Source organism: Mustela erminea, chromosome 3 (genome assembly GCF_009829155.1).
Source record: "Mustela erminea isolate mMusErm1 chromosome 3, mMusErm1.Pri, whole genome shotgun sequence".
Taxonomy (NCBI): Eukaryota; Metazoa; Chordata; class Mammalia; order Carnivora; family Mustelidae; genus Mustela; species Mustela erminea.
This window is the reverse complement of record NC_045616.1, coordinates 137278458-137295955: the sequence shown is the minus strand read 5'-3', so window position 1 is coordinate 137295955 and position 17498 is coordinate 137278458. Positions and strand designations below refer to the sequence as shown.

The window sequence follows — 17498 nt, the reverse complement described above, 5'->3', positions numbered from 1 at the left end:
ATGATTGGCTGTATAGGGAGAGAACAGTAGCTCCTTTCAAAAGAACAGATTTTTAAAATTAATAAATATTTGGTTATTGTGGAAAAGTTGGAAAATACAGAAGACTCTGGAAAAGTTTCTATAAATAAAAATGGTCCATAATCCAGCCACTCAGAGATGGTCCCCTTTTGCATTTGATAGTTTCTTTGCACCATTTACTTTGTGTGAATGTGACTGTGTATTTGCATAAGTATGTATACATATATTTTTTGCAACAAAGGTGGGATTACGTAACAACTGCTTTTTCATGCATTTTCTTCTAAGGTTGACATGCCAAAATATGAAATAGGTTGATTTGTCCCCCTTGAAGAATATCAGCAAATGTTTCCCTGAGAATAGCGATAGGTATTCAGAAATATACAACCCAGTGAGCCCACAACGGTTTTAAAAGCCTCATATGCTAGCATTTGCTGAAGGAACTAATTTTGGGTAGCATTTGGCCACAGCTTTCTCATAGGTATTTGGTTTTGTTCTTTACCGGTCTCCTAAGCTCTTAACACTGTCACATTGTCTCTTCCCAGGAATGCAAGAAACAACACCAGGAGGTCATATCTGTTTACAGAATGCATCTTCTGTATGCCGTGCAGGTATGCTGAATATCCTAAAGAAACACCAGAGCAGATGTCACCCAGACTCCTGTCATTCACCTAGTAGAACAAATGAAAATTAGGGGGGAATCGTTTACATTGAGAAGCTTTAAAAAGCTCATTGCTTTGCTTTGGATTTTGTCGGGAGCCCGACGCCATTGTTGGAAAGTAGCCTCAGCATTTGTTGAGAAATGGAGGAGGAAGGGGCTGTTACCCCCACCAGGAGCAGCAGCCCAGGCTTCGTTTTCAGGCCCGCCCGTATTCTCACAGCCGTCAGCACGGTCTCACCCCCATAACTCTAGGCGGCTTGGCTAGCTGGGCTTACATTTGCAGCTGAGACCCAGAAACCTTTTGCTGGTGGGTCTGGTAGATCCAGCCTCATCAGCCTCCAGAGGGAAAAGCACAGGGCCCTCTCTCTCTCAGTCCCGCACAGAAATGTGGGAATTGATAGGACTAACATTCCTTTGGATTTGGATGATCTGGGGGAAAGCCAAGGGCTTCATCTCAGCCAGCCATCTCATTCCCTCGGGGAGACTGCCAGGACTCAACTTCGATTCTAATGATTGTCTTTTGGTTGCATTTCCTAGGGCCAGATGGATGAAGATGTCCAGAAAGTACTGAAGCAAATCCTTACGATGTGTAAAAACCAGTCCCAGAAGAAGTAAAATGGATTCCTTGGCAGTACACTGCCCCCTTGTTGTCCATCTTTGTGTTAGATCTGGAGTTGTTGGCAACCACTGCCGTTGCGCTCACTCGTGCTCTGCCCCGCAGCCTCGCAGAGCTTTTTCCCTTTCCAAAGGCAGCTTTCTGAAGACTTTCTGAGGCCCCGGAGAAGACTGTCCTCCGAACCGCTTAGAGACTTCAGAGCAGCACAGGTGACACACGGTGTTAGCCCTTCAGATTCCGGAGCTGGGGTCAGCCACGCCCAGGGGGTCTGGTCCTGGTGCTGGCCGGTGGGCGCCCCCTCGGTGGCTGGCCAGCGGACGGCCTTGGTTGCCTTCGTTCCCGCACTCAAGCCGGGGTGTTCAGCACTGGGGGGCTCTTCTTGCCTTTGGTTTCCAATCCTAAAACACGATTCAACTTCCGATCCAATTAGTCTGGCTCTAGTTCTGTGGCATGCAGGCTGAAGAGCCTTTATCGTGATATCCTGTGGATTCTAAAACTCATTCCGTCGTTCCCCCCATCTGCCTTAGAAAGCTCATCGCGTTGCTCGCTGCTCCTCGGTCCCAGGCCCCACGGTGTGGTGAGCCCTGTTCACTCAAATCCGAAGCTGAAAGACAAAAGCCGATTGCCCTGAGAAGTTCTTTTTAAGCAAATTGTTGACATATTGCAGATTTTCTATGCAAACTGGCCTCCTGCTGTTATCCGTGAAGCTCAGGAACCCAGACATTGGTGTTTCAACAAGGGACAGTAAACTGCGTGTTTACAGACAAATGAAATGCCTCATGGTTCATAACCTCAATTTTTTAAAAGTGTTGTTTTTTTCTCTACAATATTTTTATTGGCTCTTAAAGATGTTTTCATAGCTAAACCCCCAAATAAGCAAAATCTACATTAGACTGTATTAACAAAGTATTTTTAGGTAACCGTGCTTGCAACTTTTTTAAAAGCCTAACTCTTTCTTCAGAGTTTCCCGCTATAGCCGGGGTGGTTATGTATTTATTCCTATTCCAACCTCTACGTGAGCTGCCACCGGTATCCCTAGACTTTCTGCCATTGTGTCCTTAGAACTGTAGCACATTTCTGAATACGGTAAACCTTCTCTTTTACCCCGAATCTTTGAATGCCCCAGCATTACCAGCGCCCATAAACGATCCTGGGAGGGACTGTTAGTACCGATTTCTTTTCCAGTGTTGAAACTGAGAATCCCCATACGGTACACATGATGGTGCAGAGCAAAGGTGTTTGTGGGGGGGTATTTCTGTTCACTTTACTTTCAGGTTAAAAGTGTTTAAACTTGCCTGCAGCTTCCTTATGGCATTTTGTTAAGGAGGGATGTCGGCTGAGCACAGACAGCTCCGAAGTGTGTAACTGAAGGGGCAGAGGCCTGGCCTGACAGGGCCCCACGCACCGTAGGGCCGCCTGGGCGCACAGGGTGCTCGGCTGTTTGGGAAGATATGTTCATCTCTATTGGACGAGGACCAAGGACAGCAAAGCAGAAATGGCTTTCAAGCTTGGTGTTGCTTTTCTGAAGTTGTTTATAGTTCAGCCGTTTCGAAAATGCTCCAAAGAAATGTGAAAAGGACTTTTTGTCACAGCCCTTAATACAAGCAGCCCTCCCTGCTCCTGCCCCCGTGCAGAAATGCTGCAGAGTATAAAACTTGAGACATTTTGTAGGATGCCTGACAAAGTGTAGCCTTTCATCTTGTTTCAGGATGCATATTTATTATAAGTACTCCGGTTAAATATTGAAAAAAGTTATATACTGTAGTTTTAGCATTTTTGCCTTTGTAATTTACAGAAGGTATTGCAGAAAATAAACTTTGTTTCATTTTGCATCTCTGTTGTTGAGTTTTGGTGCATTCATGAGCATATGTATGTGGCTCCCGAGGAGTGGGTCAGTAGCGCTGGGGTGTGATGGTGTTTTTTAACCGAGTCACACGCTGTGGCAAGCAGTGGTCCTCTGTCACCTCCTTGCCGTGGCGTAGCATCTTTAATCTCGGACTTGGACTCCCCTGTCCACTTTAGACGACCCCTCTGATTACATGGCGCCCACCCAGATAACCCAGGAGGACCCTTATTTTAGGTCTGGTGATTAGCACCTCGGCCCCAAGCTCAGACCCTAGTGCACAGCTGTCTCATGGCTCTTCAGTTCAAAATTGCCTCTCGGGTGTCTGCAGTCTTTGTAATCATTCAAAAGCTTCTGCTAGATTGTTTTTTTTCTCTTCTTTCCTTTTCCTTTTTGGAAAAGGCAATACATACACATGCTAAAAAAAAAAAAAGCCAAATACCTGCTATCAACTATCACAAGGATAATTCATTTCTTAGAGAACTCTTAAGGGTGAATTCTCACAGGTTGAGTCATAATTAAAACAGCAAATGGTGGGGCATCTGACTCCGGTTTTGGCTCAGTTCATGATCTCATGGGTTGTGGGATGGAGCCCTACATCGGGCTCTCTGCTCAGCAGGCAGTCTGCTTGAGAGATTTTCTCCCTCTGTCTCTCCCCCACTCTAAAAATAGATAAATAAATCTTAAAAAAACAAAACCCAAGTGACAATGAAATGGGTGCAATCATTTAAGTAGCTAACGTTCTTTATCATAATACAGTGGGCCACCCCCCTTCCCTCACAACACGGTTCTCCCACACCTACTTCAGCTCTCGTCACTACACACCGTACATGCTTCACTGGACCTCGAATGCCCCCCACCACCACGAAAAGACAAAAGAAATCCATGAAAACAATGCCAATGGCACTTGAAGTTATTCACTATTTTATGTGTACCCAGTGCGTGCACCCTGTGAGAACTTACTTCAACGGAGACCGCTGTTCAACTCAGATGATTTCCTGGAGAAACACCACAACTCAGCTGGGCACTTAACCACGCTATACCCAAACGAGTCTTTTTTTTTTTTTTTTTTTTTTTATTTGACAGAGGAAAAGCACAAGCAAAGGGAGATGCAGGCAGAGGGACAGGGAGAAGCAGGCTTCTCGTTGAGCAGGGAGCTTGATCCCAGGAGCCCCAGATCATGACCTGAGCCAAAGGTAGCCACTTAACCGACTGAACTGCCCAGGCGCCCCCAAACCTGTCTTCTTAAATAGAAAGAAATGCTTCATACTGAAGCTGGGGTATGAAAAGAAACTCCCAAGGCTTGATGACTAGATGTCAACAGAAATACACTGAAAATAAATCTTTCTTCTCCCAATCCTTGGTTCACCTCTCCAGGGACAACAGCTGTTCCATTTCTTGGATGACCTGAGACATTGCATGTCTGTCTGTACCTGTAGGCAGGTATTTAGTGTTGCCCTTTAAATATGGAAGTATACTTTATACACTCTTCTGGACTATACTTCAAAAGATAATTAAGGGGTCCCTGGCTGGCTCAGTTGGTACAGCATGTGGTTCTTGGGGGTGGTGAGTTCAAGCCCCGTGTTGCGGGGAGAGCTTATGTAAAAAACAAAGAAATATCTTGGAGAGGGTCTGGTTGTTCTCCGTCGGCACACACACCTAATTCTGCAATAATATCCATCATGTGGTACAAGAATGCAAAGAAAAAAAGGGGAGAAAAGTGCCTGCGTCATCACAGTGTGTGAGAAAGACTGGCCCTTTTCATCACATTGGTGGAGTAAGACTCATCTATTTGTTTTCCTTACATAAACTTGAAGACAGACTGCAAAGCCTTTAATAATTAAACCCACCCATCTTCAGATAAACACATGACATGCTGTGTGTGGGGGAAATGCTCGCAGAACGTGTCAGCACAACCCCACGCAACGTGGCAGAGCTGGAATGTGGGGTGCTGACAGCAGCACAAACTCTGCAGCAAAGACTGGGGTGCTGCTTTGTGAGCAAAGTTAAAAGGTCAACTGCAAGGCAAAGAGGGGGTTGCTGGGCAAAGCAACAGGCCAAGGCATTCGGAGGAGCAATTTATGCTCCGCTCAGGGCCAAGAACTCAAGCATGAGAGTTGCCCATCTGTGAAACAGTCCAAGGACAGGAGCTCAATGGTAATGGTTGTGGGAAGTAGGCCACTGGAGCCCCTGCGTTGAGAGAGCAATTGATGGGGGTTCCAGCAGATGGAGAGGCTACTCTGAAGAGTTAGTCCCCAAGAGAAAGAGGTGAGTGGAGGGAAGACACTCCCGCACGTTCATTATAAACCAAGTCCCCAGATGGGAAGAAACAGGATATTCAAGTATTGAGAGGGGATGTACTGGATTACAAATGGGAATGTGTACGGGAGAGAAAGGAGCGAGACCCCGCCAAATAACGGGAGCTTCTGAACAGGAGAAGGATAGATAGGAAGTGCTCCCTACGTCACTTCCGGATGTTTTTAAACCTAAGGAAATCAAGTCAGGTTAAATACACTGAAAGGCGGTGTTAACAGTATATTTATCTGTTAAAGCAAGAGGAGTCAAGAGACTTAAAGATGCCACACTGCTAGATCTGAAGATGGAAAATGAGGCCACAAAGCAAGAACGCACGTGGTCTCGAAGCCAGAAAAGGCAAGAAAACAACCCCCTCCCCACCCCGAAAGCCTCTAGAAAGAATCAGCCTTGCCCACATCTTGTCTCTGGCCCAGGGACAGCCATCGCAGACTTCCGACCTCCAGAACTAGGACATAATAAACTTGTGTTGTTTTAAGCCACGAAGTTTGTGGCCATTGGTTACGGCAGCAACTCCTGTTTCCTAACGGATAGACACACTAAGGGGCCAGACTCTCTGCTACTGGAGCGTTCCTGAAGATGGTTGCAAGTTTCTTAAGTGTTAGTGAACATTGATAATAAGCCAGACACTGTGCTGAATGCTAAAATCTCAAGGGTAAATCATAACCACTACCGCCCACAAGGAGTTCACAACTGATCAGACACGGCCCACTACCCAGTAGGTATTCAGTCTTCATGGGTGGATGGGTGGATATTTAGATGAAGGGATTGCCTATAGAGCCCTGCACACTTTGCTGTTTTGCTGACCCATTCTTCTGTCTCCTCATTCTTAATTGCCCCCTTTGCTTTTCCTTGAACCCACCAAACTTGCTCCTGTCTCAGAGCCTTTGTACTTGCTGTTATCTTAGAATGCTCTTAAACCTGACATTTGTATTGGTTGCTCCTTTTATTTACTCAATACCAACTTGTCAGAGAAGACTTCCTTAACTACACTGTAGAAGCTAGCATACCCTATACTTTCTAGATCCTTTATCTGGCTTTGTTTTTCTCCATATAATTTGTTACTTCCAAATAAGGTGGTACACCCAGCTGAGAAAGTCCTAAAAGGGAGTCCTAAAACCCAGCCCACCCTCTGTTCCCATAGCTTTACTGCTTAGCAGGGGGCCTGGGTCTGGCTAGAGGAAGAGGGTCGCCTTTTTTTTTTTCCTAATTCACACAAAGTTGTTGCCTATTTCCCAAGCTCTGTGCCTTTTTCTAACTTGGAGAGACATCAGACTATTTACTAGTAGTCCTGTCTTTCTTCACCTAGAATAGAAGCTCCAGAAGAGCAAAATTTTTGTCTGTTCACTATTGCTTCCCTAACACTTAGAACAGTACTGGGCAAGTAGCAGGTCTTCTTCAACGTGCATTTTTCCAGGATGGAAGGACAGATGCATGGGGAGTGTGGGAAACTCACAGAGAAGGTGCCTGGGTGGCTCGGTCGTTAAGCATCTGCTTCCAGCTCAGGTCATGATCCCCACGTCCTGGGATCAAGCCCCGCATCGCATCGGGCTTCCTGCCCAGCAGGAAGCCTGCTTCTTCCTCTCCTGCTCCCCTTGCTTGTATTCCCTCTCTCACTGTCTCTGTCAAATAAATAAAATATTAAAAAAAGAAAAACTTTTTTTTTTTTAAGTTTATAATTGTGACCATCAAGATGAGATTGTGCAGGGGGTAGTACGGGAACTCAGAAGTAAGGTATCTAACCTTGTCTTAAGGGGACAGAAAATGTGTTTTAAGAAACTAGATAGTCCAAAGTAAAGTTTATTTGGTTTCCTTGTCCTTAAGTTTCACAGTTCTTGGAGTTAAAATAATTTGGAGTTAATCACAGTTTATTTGGGGATGGAAGAATCTGTATGCATGCTTCCCCTATGCGATTCTGCAACAGCAGTGCTTGCCTTCTTCTACCTCAGGATCAAGTGAGGAACTGTGAGGGAACACACTATAAAGGCAATGTCCACCCAGATTACCAGCATCCCATTCCAGAGTTACTGAACAAACCTAGAGCACATTTACCTGTAACTAAGGTTTATATCTGGGGACAGGGTGAAGACGGCAAGGCAAGGAAAAAAAAAAACAGCACACAGGTTTGGAACTCTAAGAGTTTAACTTTTTTTTTTTAATCTGACTTCTAATTTTACAGGTGAATTGCTTCTGGTCAAAGCTAATTATTATTATTTTTTAAAGATTTTATTTATTTATTTGAGAGAGGGAGTGAGCACGAGAGGGAGGAGGGTCAGAGGGAGATGACTTCCCACTGAGCAGGGAGCCTGAAGTGGGGCTCGAACCCTGGACTCTGTCAAGGGCAAACGCCAACTGAGCCAGTCAGGTTCCCCAAGGTCAAAGCTAATTAAATGGAGGTGAAACCAGACTCATTTTTAGAATGGGAATTCAGGACTTGTCCTGTTACCTCACTTCGCAGTGATGGGTAGAAGCTGGTGTTCAGGAACCAAAAGTAACGTTTCATATACTTAGAAAAAAACCTCCTAGCCAATTCCTAAAATGAGAACATTAAAACTTTTCAGTGTGATGAAGACCAACTTAACAAGGTTAAGGGGGAATCAGTGTTAGGGAACAGGAAACCAGCTCTTCCTTTTTATCCCCATATGTGTTAAATACCGTTCATACTCACAAAAAATCTGCGGTTTGCCGCACAGAATCCTGGGGACTGGGAGGGGTTGGGGAAAACAAGTGGTAACAAATACTCTCATTGTCTGGGCAAGAAAACTGAGACTCCAGAGCTGTGATTTGGCCCAGGCCACATGGAGTCAAAACCAGAGCCCTGCAATCTTGAAGTGGAGCTCATGGCTCTCACCTTTGTTCCACGCTGTGAGTTCTCTTAGGAAACAAAATAAAGAGGGCGGGATCTTTCTAAAATTTTGGTGCAGGATCTTGAGGGTACAGATTTAAACTATAAGTTACAATGCCCTTCAGGTTTCACTTGAGAGATATTTAAACAAACTCATTTAAATAGCTCTTCCAACCTAACTGCAGAAAATCTATTTTGGCAGTCTTGGATCAAGAGCAATTAAACTTCAACCTGGAACTGGAAAGAACAAACAACAAATGTAAACACCACCTTTCAAGTTCTTAGCAAATATTTTCCTTCTCTCTCTACCGAGCCTACTTTTTTTTTTTTCCTTTTAACAAAGGCATACCATCTTCAATTTGACTTGTCAAAGGGCCCTCGTTCACTGTAGGGTTTGTGATAACACCCTTGGGCACCAGGCTGCAGAGCTGGTACTGTTGGTTTGGGTACTGGCCCCAACGGCCCTGCACCCGTCAGATCTGAATTATCATCATGGTGTATTTCAGGCTGCTGAAGAGGAATGGTCTAAGAATACATGCTGCAAAAATTAGGGCTATGTGGTGTTTGCCCAATGTGTCCCACCCCCCCGAGAATATTGCTGGAACTGCTAATCAGCAGCTGAATTAGGGGCCCATTGCTCAAACCATTCATTTCCTGCACTCCACTTTCCTGATCAAGCATCGTTCAGATCTTACCGGCAGAGGCAACACAGACGGTGCTGACACCATCAACAGTTACCTCGGGGCCTTTCCTCTCCAGTCTGGAGAGCCAGAGCACCTGGGGGGACTTCGGGGATGCAGGGTGCGCCAAGGGGCGCCGAAAGGGGCGCCCATTTAGTCCCGTACGCAGCAGCTTTACGTAAGCGGGGTCGTGGAGCCCAGCGCCCTCTTCTATCCTGAGACGGGATTTCGCTCCTCTTCCTGCATCTTCGTGCCTGAAAGCTAAAGTCCCTTTCAGAAAAACAGGAGCGGACGACGCAACCGCAGCAAAAGGAAGCTTGGGGACGAGCTCCACGGTGCGCGCCTCCCGCTCGCGGAGACCGTAAGCGGCGGAAGCGCCCGGGAGCCGCCCGGGATTTTCCGGACCGGAAGTGCCCCGCGTCGCCATGGCTACTGGCGCCGACGCTCCCGACTCAGCCGGCGGCGTTCCGTTCCCATGGCAACCCCATTGTCTCCCGAGCCGGAACCTAAGCCGCCGGCGCGCCAGGCCTACCGCGCAGAGAGCCTCGCTTCCGCCACGCACGGCGGCGCCCTGAACCAAGGACGCTGAAGCCAGGACGCGGACGCCGCGCGAGGAAGCCGAGCTCTCGGCTGAGGGAGCTGGAAGGCTAGTTCCGGGGCGTGGCTTCTCTGTCCTCGGCCAGGGGGACGGCCCACGGGCTACGTCGCTGCTCCCCGCGGGTGCGTTTCCAGTTGGACCCTCTGTGGCGAAGGCACCACCCTCAAGAAAGAAGCCTCGGGATGCTCGCCTGGGGCTCAGCATGTGGTGTCTGGGTTTACGAAGTTGCGGGGAAAGGAAGAAGGAAGCGATTTGCATTTGAGAGAGGGGCCAAAGTTTGGTGTTATATTTTATTCAGGGCCATATGGCATGTTATTTAGGAGGTTGAGAACGCAAAACTACTAGCCCTGGCCATAGTTTTTTTTTTTTTTTTTTTTTTTTTTTTTTTTAAAGATTTTATTTATTTGACAGAGAGATCACAAGTAGGCTGAGCAGAGAGCCTGATGCGGGGGCTGGATCCCAGGACCCTGAGATTATGACCTTAGCCAAAGGCAGAGGCTTAACCCACTGAGCCACCCAGGCACCCCTGGCCATAGTTTTTAAAGTAGAGATTAGAAAGAGAAATTAATCTTCTGGTGTTTGGATTGTGGATGTTCTGGAGCCTGTGTAAGAGCTACTGAGAGCTCAGGTGGAAATGATTCTGCAGGGTGAGATGGAGAGCGACTTGGTGGGTGTTGATGGTCAGTACATAACTATGCATTTGGTTTAGATTTGATTTAAGTGATAGGGAGAGCTGTGAGAACTGAATTTCGCAAATAATTATAAATAAGATTTTTGTCCTGAGGTTTCAGTCATTTCCCCCATCAGCTATGGACAATACCCAAATAGACGCATGTGTGTTCCTTAACTAGGACTTCTTATTAATAGTGGGATGGCCCTAGGGACAGGGAGAATTTACTGATATCGTTCATTTGATGCTTGGAACTGGTTGCTTTGCTTGGTTCCATCTGGCAGAAACAATATCTGACTTGAGTAGGAGAACATAGTCTTTCTCCCCCCACCCCACCCGCCCCCAAAGATCTCATTTATTCATCTGGCAGACAGGTCACAAGTAGGCAGAGAGGCAGGCAAAGAGAGAGGAGGAAGCAGGCTCCCCGCTGAGCAGAGAGCCTGATGCCAGGCTCCATCCCAGGACCCTGAGATCATGACCTGAGCCAAAGGCAGAGGCTTTAACCCACTGAGCCACCCAGATGCCCCAGGAGAACATAGTCTTGATGAATCGGGATTTGTAAATATAGTGGCTTTCAGGGGGTAAACAACAACAACAACAGCAAAAAGTCAAGGATTTTGTAGGTACAGGAATAGGAATTAGGAGAAAGAAATTTAATTCAGACTTTTAATATGACAAATGCCTTTAATTTCTGCCTTCTAGGTATCTCTGTACATGAGTGTGGAAAGTCTGTTTATTTATTTCAGATGGGTTATATATTTGGGCAGTTTCAATTTAATGTTAATAGCCTCCTACAGAGAGAAAATAGACGTCTAAGTCTTTTTTTCCCTAAAGCCACTCTGACTTGTGGTTTGGCAGTAAGAAGATGAAAGCCAGCCCCATCCGCATTCCAACTGTCAGCAATGACACCGACTGGGACTTCTGCTTCCACCTGTAAGTACCACAGAAGCTTGACATCACCCACAGTTACTGGCCTGGAATACTAGGACCTCCCACTTAAGGCAAACCTGGGCTACGGAGCTTTGCATGCATATTACATTGAAGAGGAATTTGAGCTTCTGTGGTGTGGTTTAATTAACAATTCTGCTATGTGATCCATTTGTACTTATGCAAGCCATGCAAGAAGGAACATAATTGTTTTTCCCAGCCGAAGGGAATTTTTATTTTTTATAGGTTAATTATAACAAGAATGATGAAGTCATGGAGAATTAACTACAATAAAGATAATGAGGAAATTAAAATTGTTTCATGAAATAGGCGATAATAAACTAAAACTTTCACATAATAGCTATTACTTACTTACTGAGCAAATACTATGTGCCCGGCACTGTTCAAAGTACTGACATGTATTAAGTTATCTAATTGCCCCAATATCTCTGTACCGGTAGTACTATTATACTATTATAATTTTGTAAATAAGGAGTATGAATCAGAAAAAGGTTAAGTAATTGACCCCAAATCCCACAGCTAGTGATTCAAACTGCGTACCCGGATTGCAGAGTCAATTCTTTAACCATTTTTCTATACCCGGGTTTTTTCTATACCAACCTTGGCACTGTTGACATTTTCGGTTGGCTAACTCTTTGTTGTAGAAAGCTGATGTATGTATTGTAGGATGCTTAGCAGCATTTCTGGTCTCTACCCAGTAGATGCCAGTAGCACTGTCCCAGTAATGACAAACTAAGATGTCTCCAGACATTGCCAAATGTCCCCTGGGGGCAATATCACCCTTGGTTGAGAACGATTGATCTATACCAGTGTTATCAAATAGAAATATAATGCAAGTCACAAATGCGAGCCACATATGTAATTTAAGTTTTCCAGGAGCCATAGTAAAAAATAAAAAAGAAATAGGTAGATTGAATTTTAATACTATATTTATCTTAAAATATCTGTAATATTTTATAAAATAAGTAGTGAAATATTTATTTTTTTCTTCTTCTAAGTCTTTGAAATTCAGTATGTATTTTATACTTAAAGCATATCTCATTTTAGATTAGCCACATTTCATGTGCATAATAGCCACGTGTGACTAGTGGTTACGTTTTAGTAATTTTGTACCACCTCATAAAATATCCTGAGGTTAAAAGTTGTATAACTTTAAAAATTGAAGTTAAGAAGTGGTGTTCATGTAGGGTATCTTATAAGTAATCGGATAATTCATACTTGATATTACTAGTCTGAATTCATATTTATGATGGCATTATAAGAATAAGTTATAAACCTGGCAAGACAGACCTTTCATTCAACCTGCCTATTCTTTTTATTCTGACTATTATTTTATCTTTCACGTGAGCTGACTGGTCAGTATTCTCCAGTTACCTTTCTTATCTTTCATGACAAGATGTTCAAAGCTAGTTTAGGGCTTTGCATTCTCAAGTCAGTAGTCAAGACCTCAATGTTTCTCCTTCTTTCGAGGTTGCTGCTGTTGAAGCTCCTGCCTTTGGAGTCAGCTTAATTTATCGAAGCCTGAACTTAAAATATTTAGGGCTTATAATTTTTAAGATCCATGATTGGCAGTCCTTGGTGATCCCAGAAGATTGAACTTCTGTTTCAGGTCTATGAAATATGAAGCCTAGGCAAAATCTTCTATTGAGGGACTCAAGTTTCTGTTAGTTTTCTTGACTCAGGATCTGTTGCCACAGATTCCCTCTATCTTCAGTATTTTTCAAGTGTTCTAAAGACTGTGTTTTCTTTTTTCATTCATCTGTGCATTTAATGAGCCATTATTTATTTTTTGTAAGGCAGATATCAGAGTTTCAGGAACAAATGAGATTTAGCCCCAGCCCTGGTAGAGATTATTTTCCGGAGTCAAGGATGACTCAGAAACAAAACGAATGAATTTTGAACATGTGACTATAACGTGATTTGCACTGTAGTAGAAGTTTGGAGGACATTTTTGCAAGTCCTTTGGAGGGTGTCTCTGCTTTGCTACTCTAGTACGGGACTCCAGCAGAGGTGACATCTGAGTTGGGAGCATGGAATTCGCCAGGTGGAAAGGAGGCAAGCTTAGCACCCACCTTCTGATTGCCTTGCATCAGCCATGTTCTCTGGCTTTTCCACTGAGTTTGCATGTCTTCTGAAAGCACACTTCTGTTTGTGGGCAGAAGGTTTCTGGGCCTGGAGAAGTGTTGCTTCCCTTCCATGTGACCCAGTTTGCTCATGTGCCTCTGGGTAGGTTATTTAGAACAGGAACTCTGAATGGATATTAACATGTCATTTTTCAAACCTAGCGTAAAAGATTACACTTGACATTTGCTTTTCTGCTTCTTCTTTTTTTTCTTTTTACAGTAAACATCTATTACTTATCTAATCAGTGGAAAAGGGAAATAAATATTATTCTTAAAACTATGTAGTGGTTGAACTTTTAAAAGTCGTATAACTTTTAAAATTGTGTATACAAAGGTGATTCATTTGGAAGACTTGTTTATAATTAATTAAACATTCTGTTGCCACTCTTAAGATTTCAGAATTCTATTTTTTCGGGATCACTTTGATTTTTCTGGCGATGTTAAGACATGGTTATGCCTTTTTTTCTGTAAGATTACCTCCTTTGACTTTTATCTTTACCATTTACAATTACCCGTTCATAGTCGTGTTCAGCATCAAAGTTAGAGATCTACATTGTGTATGTGAGACAGGAGAGGGGGCAGGAAGGAGAGAGGGGAGGGGGATGAGGGGGTGGGAGGGAAGGAGAGAGGTAGGAGGGAGGGAAACAAGTGTGTGGGGGGGTAGATTTTCAGCCCCTCAGCTCTTTTTCAACACATTTATTTCTAATATAATTGGGAAGGCCATTTTGCTTCGGGAATCTATTCTTGACCTGTGGGGTTCCCTCCCCTCTCCTTGTTGGGACCATATCCTCTTTAGTTAGCCACTACTTAAAAGAAACAAGAAAGAGGACAGTGAAGTCAAGCCTCAATCTATGAATTCCCTTCCCATTATTTCATTATATTGATTTTCTTTCCTGGATTGGATCAGAATTTTAGAATGTAAAAGATCTTTGAGATCTTCCAATTCAACACCTTTGTTTTGTAGAAGAAGAAACCCAGTCATGGAGCTAATAAAATAAAAGTAGCTAATATTAAAATAGTACCTACTAAATAGCTAAGTGATTTATGAGTATCATCCGATTTAATCCAGTCACCTCCTCTGATTGATTTATTTTACAAAGAAACAAATAATAACTTGCTTAGGGTCATGTGGTTGGTAAATAGCAGAGCTGGGACTCTGATGGAAGTGGGTGGTTTAACAAATGTTTCATCTGAATCACACATTGCTGTCCTGATTCTGGGCTTCAAGGGGGAACGTGAACTTATCTCCAGACTTTATTCCTTCAAGTTTCTGTTAGAGCACATATCCCTACCCCCCTGCTTTGAGATACTCAGAGGTCAAATCTGAATCCACATCTCTCTCTGGTATCTATAGGTCCCAGCAAGCCAAGATCCCAGCATGCCAGCAAAAAGACGAATTGTGTTCCTCTAGTGGGTCTGGAGAGAGTGAAGAAGACACTACAGCCGAGGAGAACGCTGTAGGCTGCATGTCTCTTCCTAAAGAGAAATTAGCCCAATCCCAGAAGAAAATAGCTCAGCTGATTAAGAAAAAGATGGTAAAACAAAAACCCCACGAGGTTTTAGTTTCCTTTTAAAAATACATCCACGAAGACAGAAGCTCTGCCTTCAGTGAACATTGAAGGACTCAAAGTAGAGGAAGTTGTTGTATTTCTTTGTAAGTAGAAGGGAACAAGGCAGAGCATAGTGGGGGAGCCGCCCTGCCCTTGGGTTCCACACCTGGCTCACTCTGCTTTCTTCCATGGAGGGTTTGTGCTCCTGGCTTTAAACTGAAAATGTATATTTTGTTTTTTGTGTTGATGTTTGATTACCTTTCATTTTTTAAAAGAGATTTTATTTGTTTTTCGGACAGAGAGAGAGACAGAAAGAGAACACAAGCAGGAGGCGTGGGTGAGGGGGAAGCAGTCTTCCCGCTGACCGGGGAGCCTGACATGGGGTTTGATCCCAGGACCAGGGAATCATGACCTGAGCCAAAGGCAGATGCCCTATGTACCTGAGCCACCCAGGCACCCCTTGATTACCTTTAATTAAAAAAACTTAAAAAGAGAAATTTCTTCTGAGAGGTTTCAGAATGGGATTTTTTGGGTAACAGGAAGGCCAGGATAGTGAGGCAGGAGACTGAAAACAAGGGCAGCCAAGCTGAGGCCCAGGCTTGGATGCCAGGGGTTCAGTGGACTCATAAGCAAACTAAACCACCAGAAAGGGGATGTAGCAGCAGAGGTCCAGGGGTGCATTTCTCAGAGTGAGGCAGAGACTTGGTAACTTGGACCTCAGGGCAAGTGCTCTTAACTCTGTACAGAAGAACAAGATCAGAATGTTCAAAATCCAGGAGCCTGAGACAGGATGACAGTGGCCATCATTTTTAGAACACAGGCACCAACACGCTCCCGGAGCGTGATTCATCCACTGAGGAATTCATACACTGACTTCCTGTCCAGGGGAAAATGAGCTTAAAGTCAGGTGTGGAGAAAAGGTGTGTAGATGGCTTTGGGAAAGGCCAGGAGACACCTCACAGGCAGATGATAGAAGCTGATACCCCTCTTGGGTAGATCTACCCTGTTGGGTAGATCTATAAATGTACTTTTGTAAATCGTCCAGAGGCCTTGAGAAGACAGTTGTCTTGGCCTATACCCATTCATATTTCACAGAGCCAGGCTAGAACGTTTGCTTTTAGAAACAGAGAAGTACCATCTGCCATAGAGGACAACTGAGCGTTTTTAAGGCTTGACAAGTCCTCGGCCACTTTGAATAATGACTAGATGGAGGCGGAACCTACAGATGGAAAAGGATTCAGGAGACTGATGTCAGTGCAGGGACAGGCGGACTGTAAAAAAAAAAAAAAAAAAAAAAAAATTTATGAGGTAATTATTAGACTTACGAGAGTACATACTGAACATGACAGAATTATTGTTAGTATTTGGTGAGAGTGGTTTCCAGTTATAAGGCTAAGTCCATGTCTTTGGGAGACACTTAGGGGATATGAAATGATTTAAGATCTGATTTTTCTTCAAAATAATAGAGAGGGTGGGTAGATGAGGAGGGTAGATAGGAAACAAAATTGACCATGAGTGGATACGTCATGAAACTAAGGGAGCCCTTCTTCATGCTATTTTTGTATATTCCTAAAGTTTTTCACAATAAAAGGTTAAAAGAAGTCCCTGTGGCTATGAGGTTGAGTAGACTGGGGGAGGGGCAAGAGTGGGAGCAGTTGGGAACGGCCGTTTTGGTCAGCCCTGTGGTAGGGCGCTCTGAACCACGTACTCGTGGCAGAAGCGAGGAGCAGAGCTTAGTGTGAGGCCCTCGGAATAAGGGACAGCCACCAGGCCTTGCTGGATGGGTCAAGGGATGGGAAGGGGAGAGAAGAGAAAATGATAAAAGGTCAATTCAGTCCTATATTCCCGTGAGAAGAGCCTGGGCTAGAGCTTTCTTTCCTTTCCAAAAAGCATAATGATGTCTTTGCTCTCTGCAGAATACCCAAGCAAACAAGGAGCTGATACGCTGTGTCATCCTTTCTCGGATTATTTTTGGGGAAGAACACTGGAAATGTGCACAGGCTGTGGCCAGCCTGGCTTATGGCTACCTGACACTGAGAGGTACGTGGTTTCCCCCGCTGGGTGTGGTGGACCAGCCCTCGAGAGCCAGACTGCCCAACCTACAAGCATGGTGGGGTTGGGATGGCAGGGCCTGGGGACGGGGGGGAGGGCCCTTCCTGCCCCCAACTCACGCCTCAGCAAAAGGCGGGAAAGTCCGTGGATGAGGCAGGCAGTGTGGCAGGGATCTTAGAAATAAAGGTAATGGTGATAGGTGATTTATTGAGTACTTAGCCTGTTCCAAGCCAGTCTCATTTAGTCCTTATAATATCCCATGGAGGAAGATAATGTTATTGTCCATAGTGTACACATGAGGCCACAGAGACACAGTGGGCTAGGGACGATATCAGAAGTTCCAGCCACAGGTCCACAGGGGAAGGACAGGCAGGTGTGGACACTCAGCCTCAGGGCGAGTGCCTGTAACAGGACCTGAGTGCCCCAGTAACAGGACCTGAATTCCGTGGACAGAACTCAGTTCCTGGAAGGTTTAGCTGAGGAAAAGAGCAAGCCCTCATCCTAGAGAAATGGTGCTTTCTGGAAGGTACACTGTACGGAAGAACAAGATGGGGATGCATTTGCTAAAACAGACCCAAGTGTAA

General features: G+C 44.6%; 3 protein-coding genes across 11 annotated transcripts in view; 2 read left to right on the top strand and 1 right to left on the bottom strand.

Moving 5' to 3' along the window:
- Positions 1–3128, top strand: part of RAI14 (retinoic acid induced 14) — a 141161-nt gene extending 138033 nt beyond the window's left edge. For all 7 annotated transcript variants that reach the window (XM_032337642.1, XM_032337641.1, XM_032337640.1 and 4 more), the window contains 2 exons: positions 561–626; positions 1214–3128. In XM_032337642.1, the coding sequence (XP_032193533.1) occupies positions 561–626; positions 1214–1291 (144 nt within the window). In that variant the 3' untranslated portion in view covers positions 1292–3128. The remainder of the gene's footprint in view (positions 1–560; positions 627–1213) is intronic.
- A 4466-nt stretch (positions 3129–7594) lies between these two features.
- On the bottom strand, positions 7595–9775 carry LOC116587257. Its single transcript, XM_032337941.1, has 2 exons — positions 8989–9775; positions 7595–8530 (listed from the first exon to the last, which is right to left on the bottom strand). The coding sequence occupies exons 1-2, from the start codon at positions 9773–9775 to the stop codon at positions 8520–8522; spliced, it is 798 nt and encodes a 265-aa protein (XP_032193832.1). The 3' UTR covers positions 7595–8519.
- TTC23L (tetratricopeptide repeat domain 23 like) overlaps positions 9645–17498 on the top strand; it is a 47328-nt gene continuing 39474 nt past the window's right edge. The window contains exons 1-4 of one of the 3 annotated variants that reach the window (XM_032337648.1): positions 9645–9693; positions 11100–11174; positions 14667–14847; positions 16779–16902. In XM_032337648.1, coding sequence (XP_032193539.1) covers positions 11107–11174; positions 14667–14847; positions 16779–16902 — 373 coding nt within the window. In that variant the 5' untranslated portion in view covers positions 9645–9693; positions 11100–11106. Of the gene's footprint in view, positions 9694–10078; positions 10252–10743; positions 10865–11099; positions 11175–14666; positions 14848–16778; positions 16903–17498 lie in introns of those variants that run through there. The other 2 variants (XM_032337645.1, XM_032337646.1) reach the window with 2 other exon arrangements.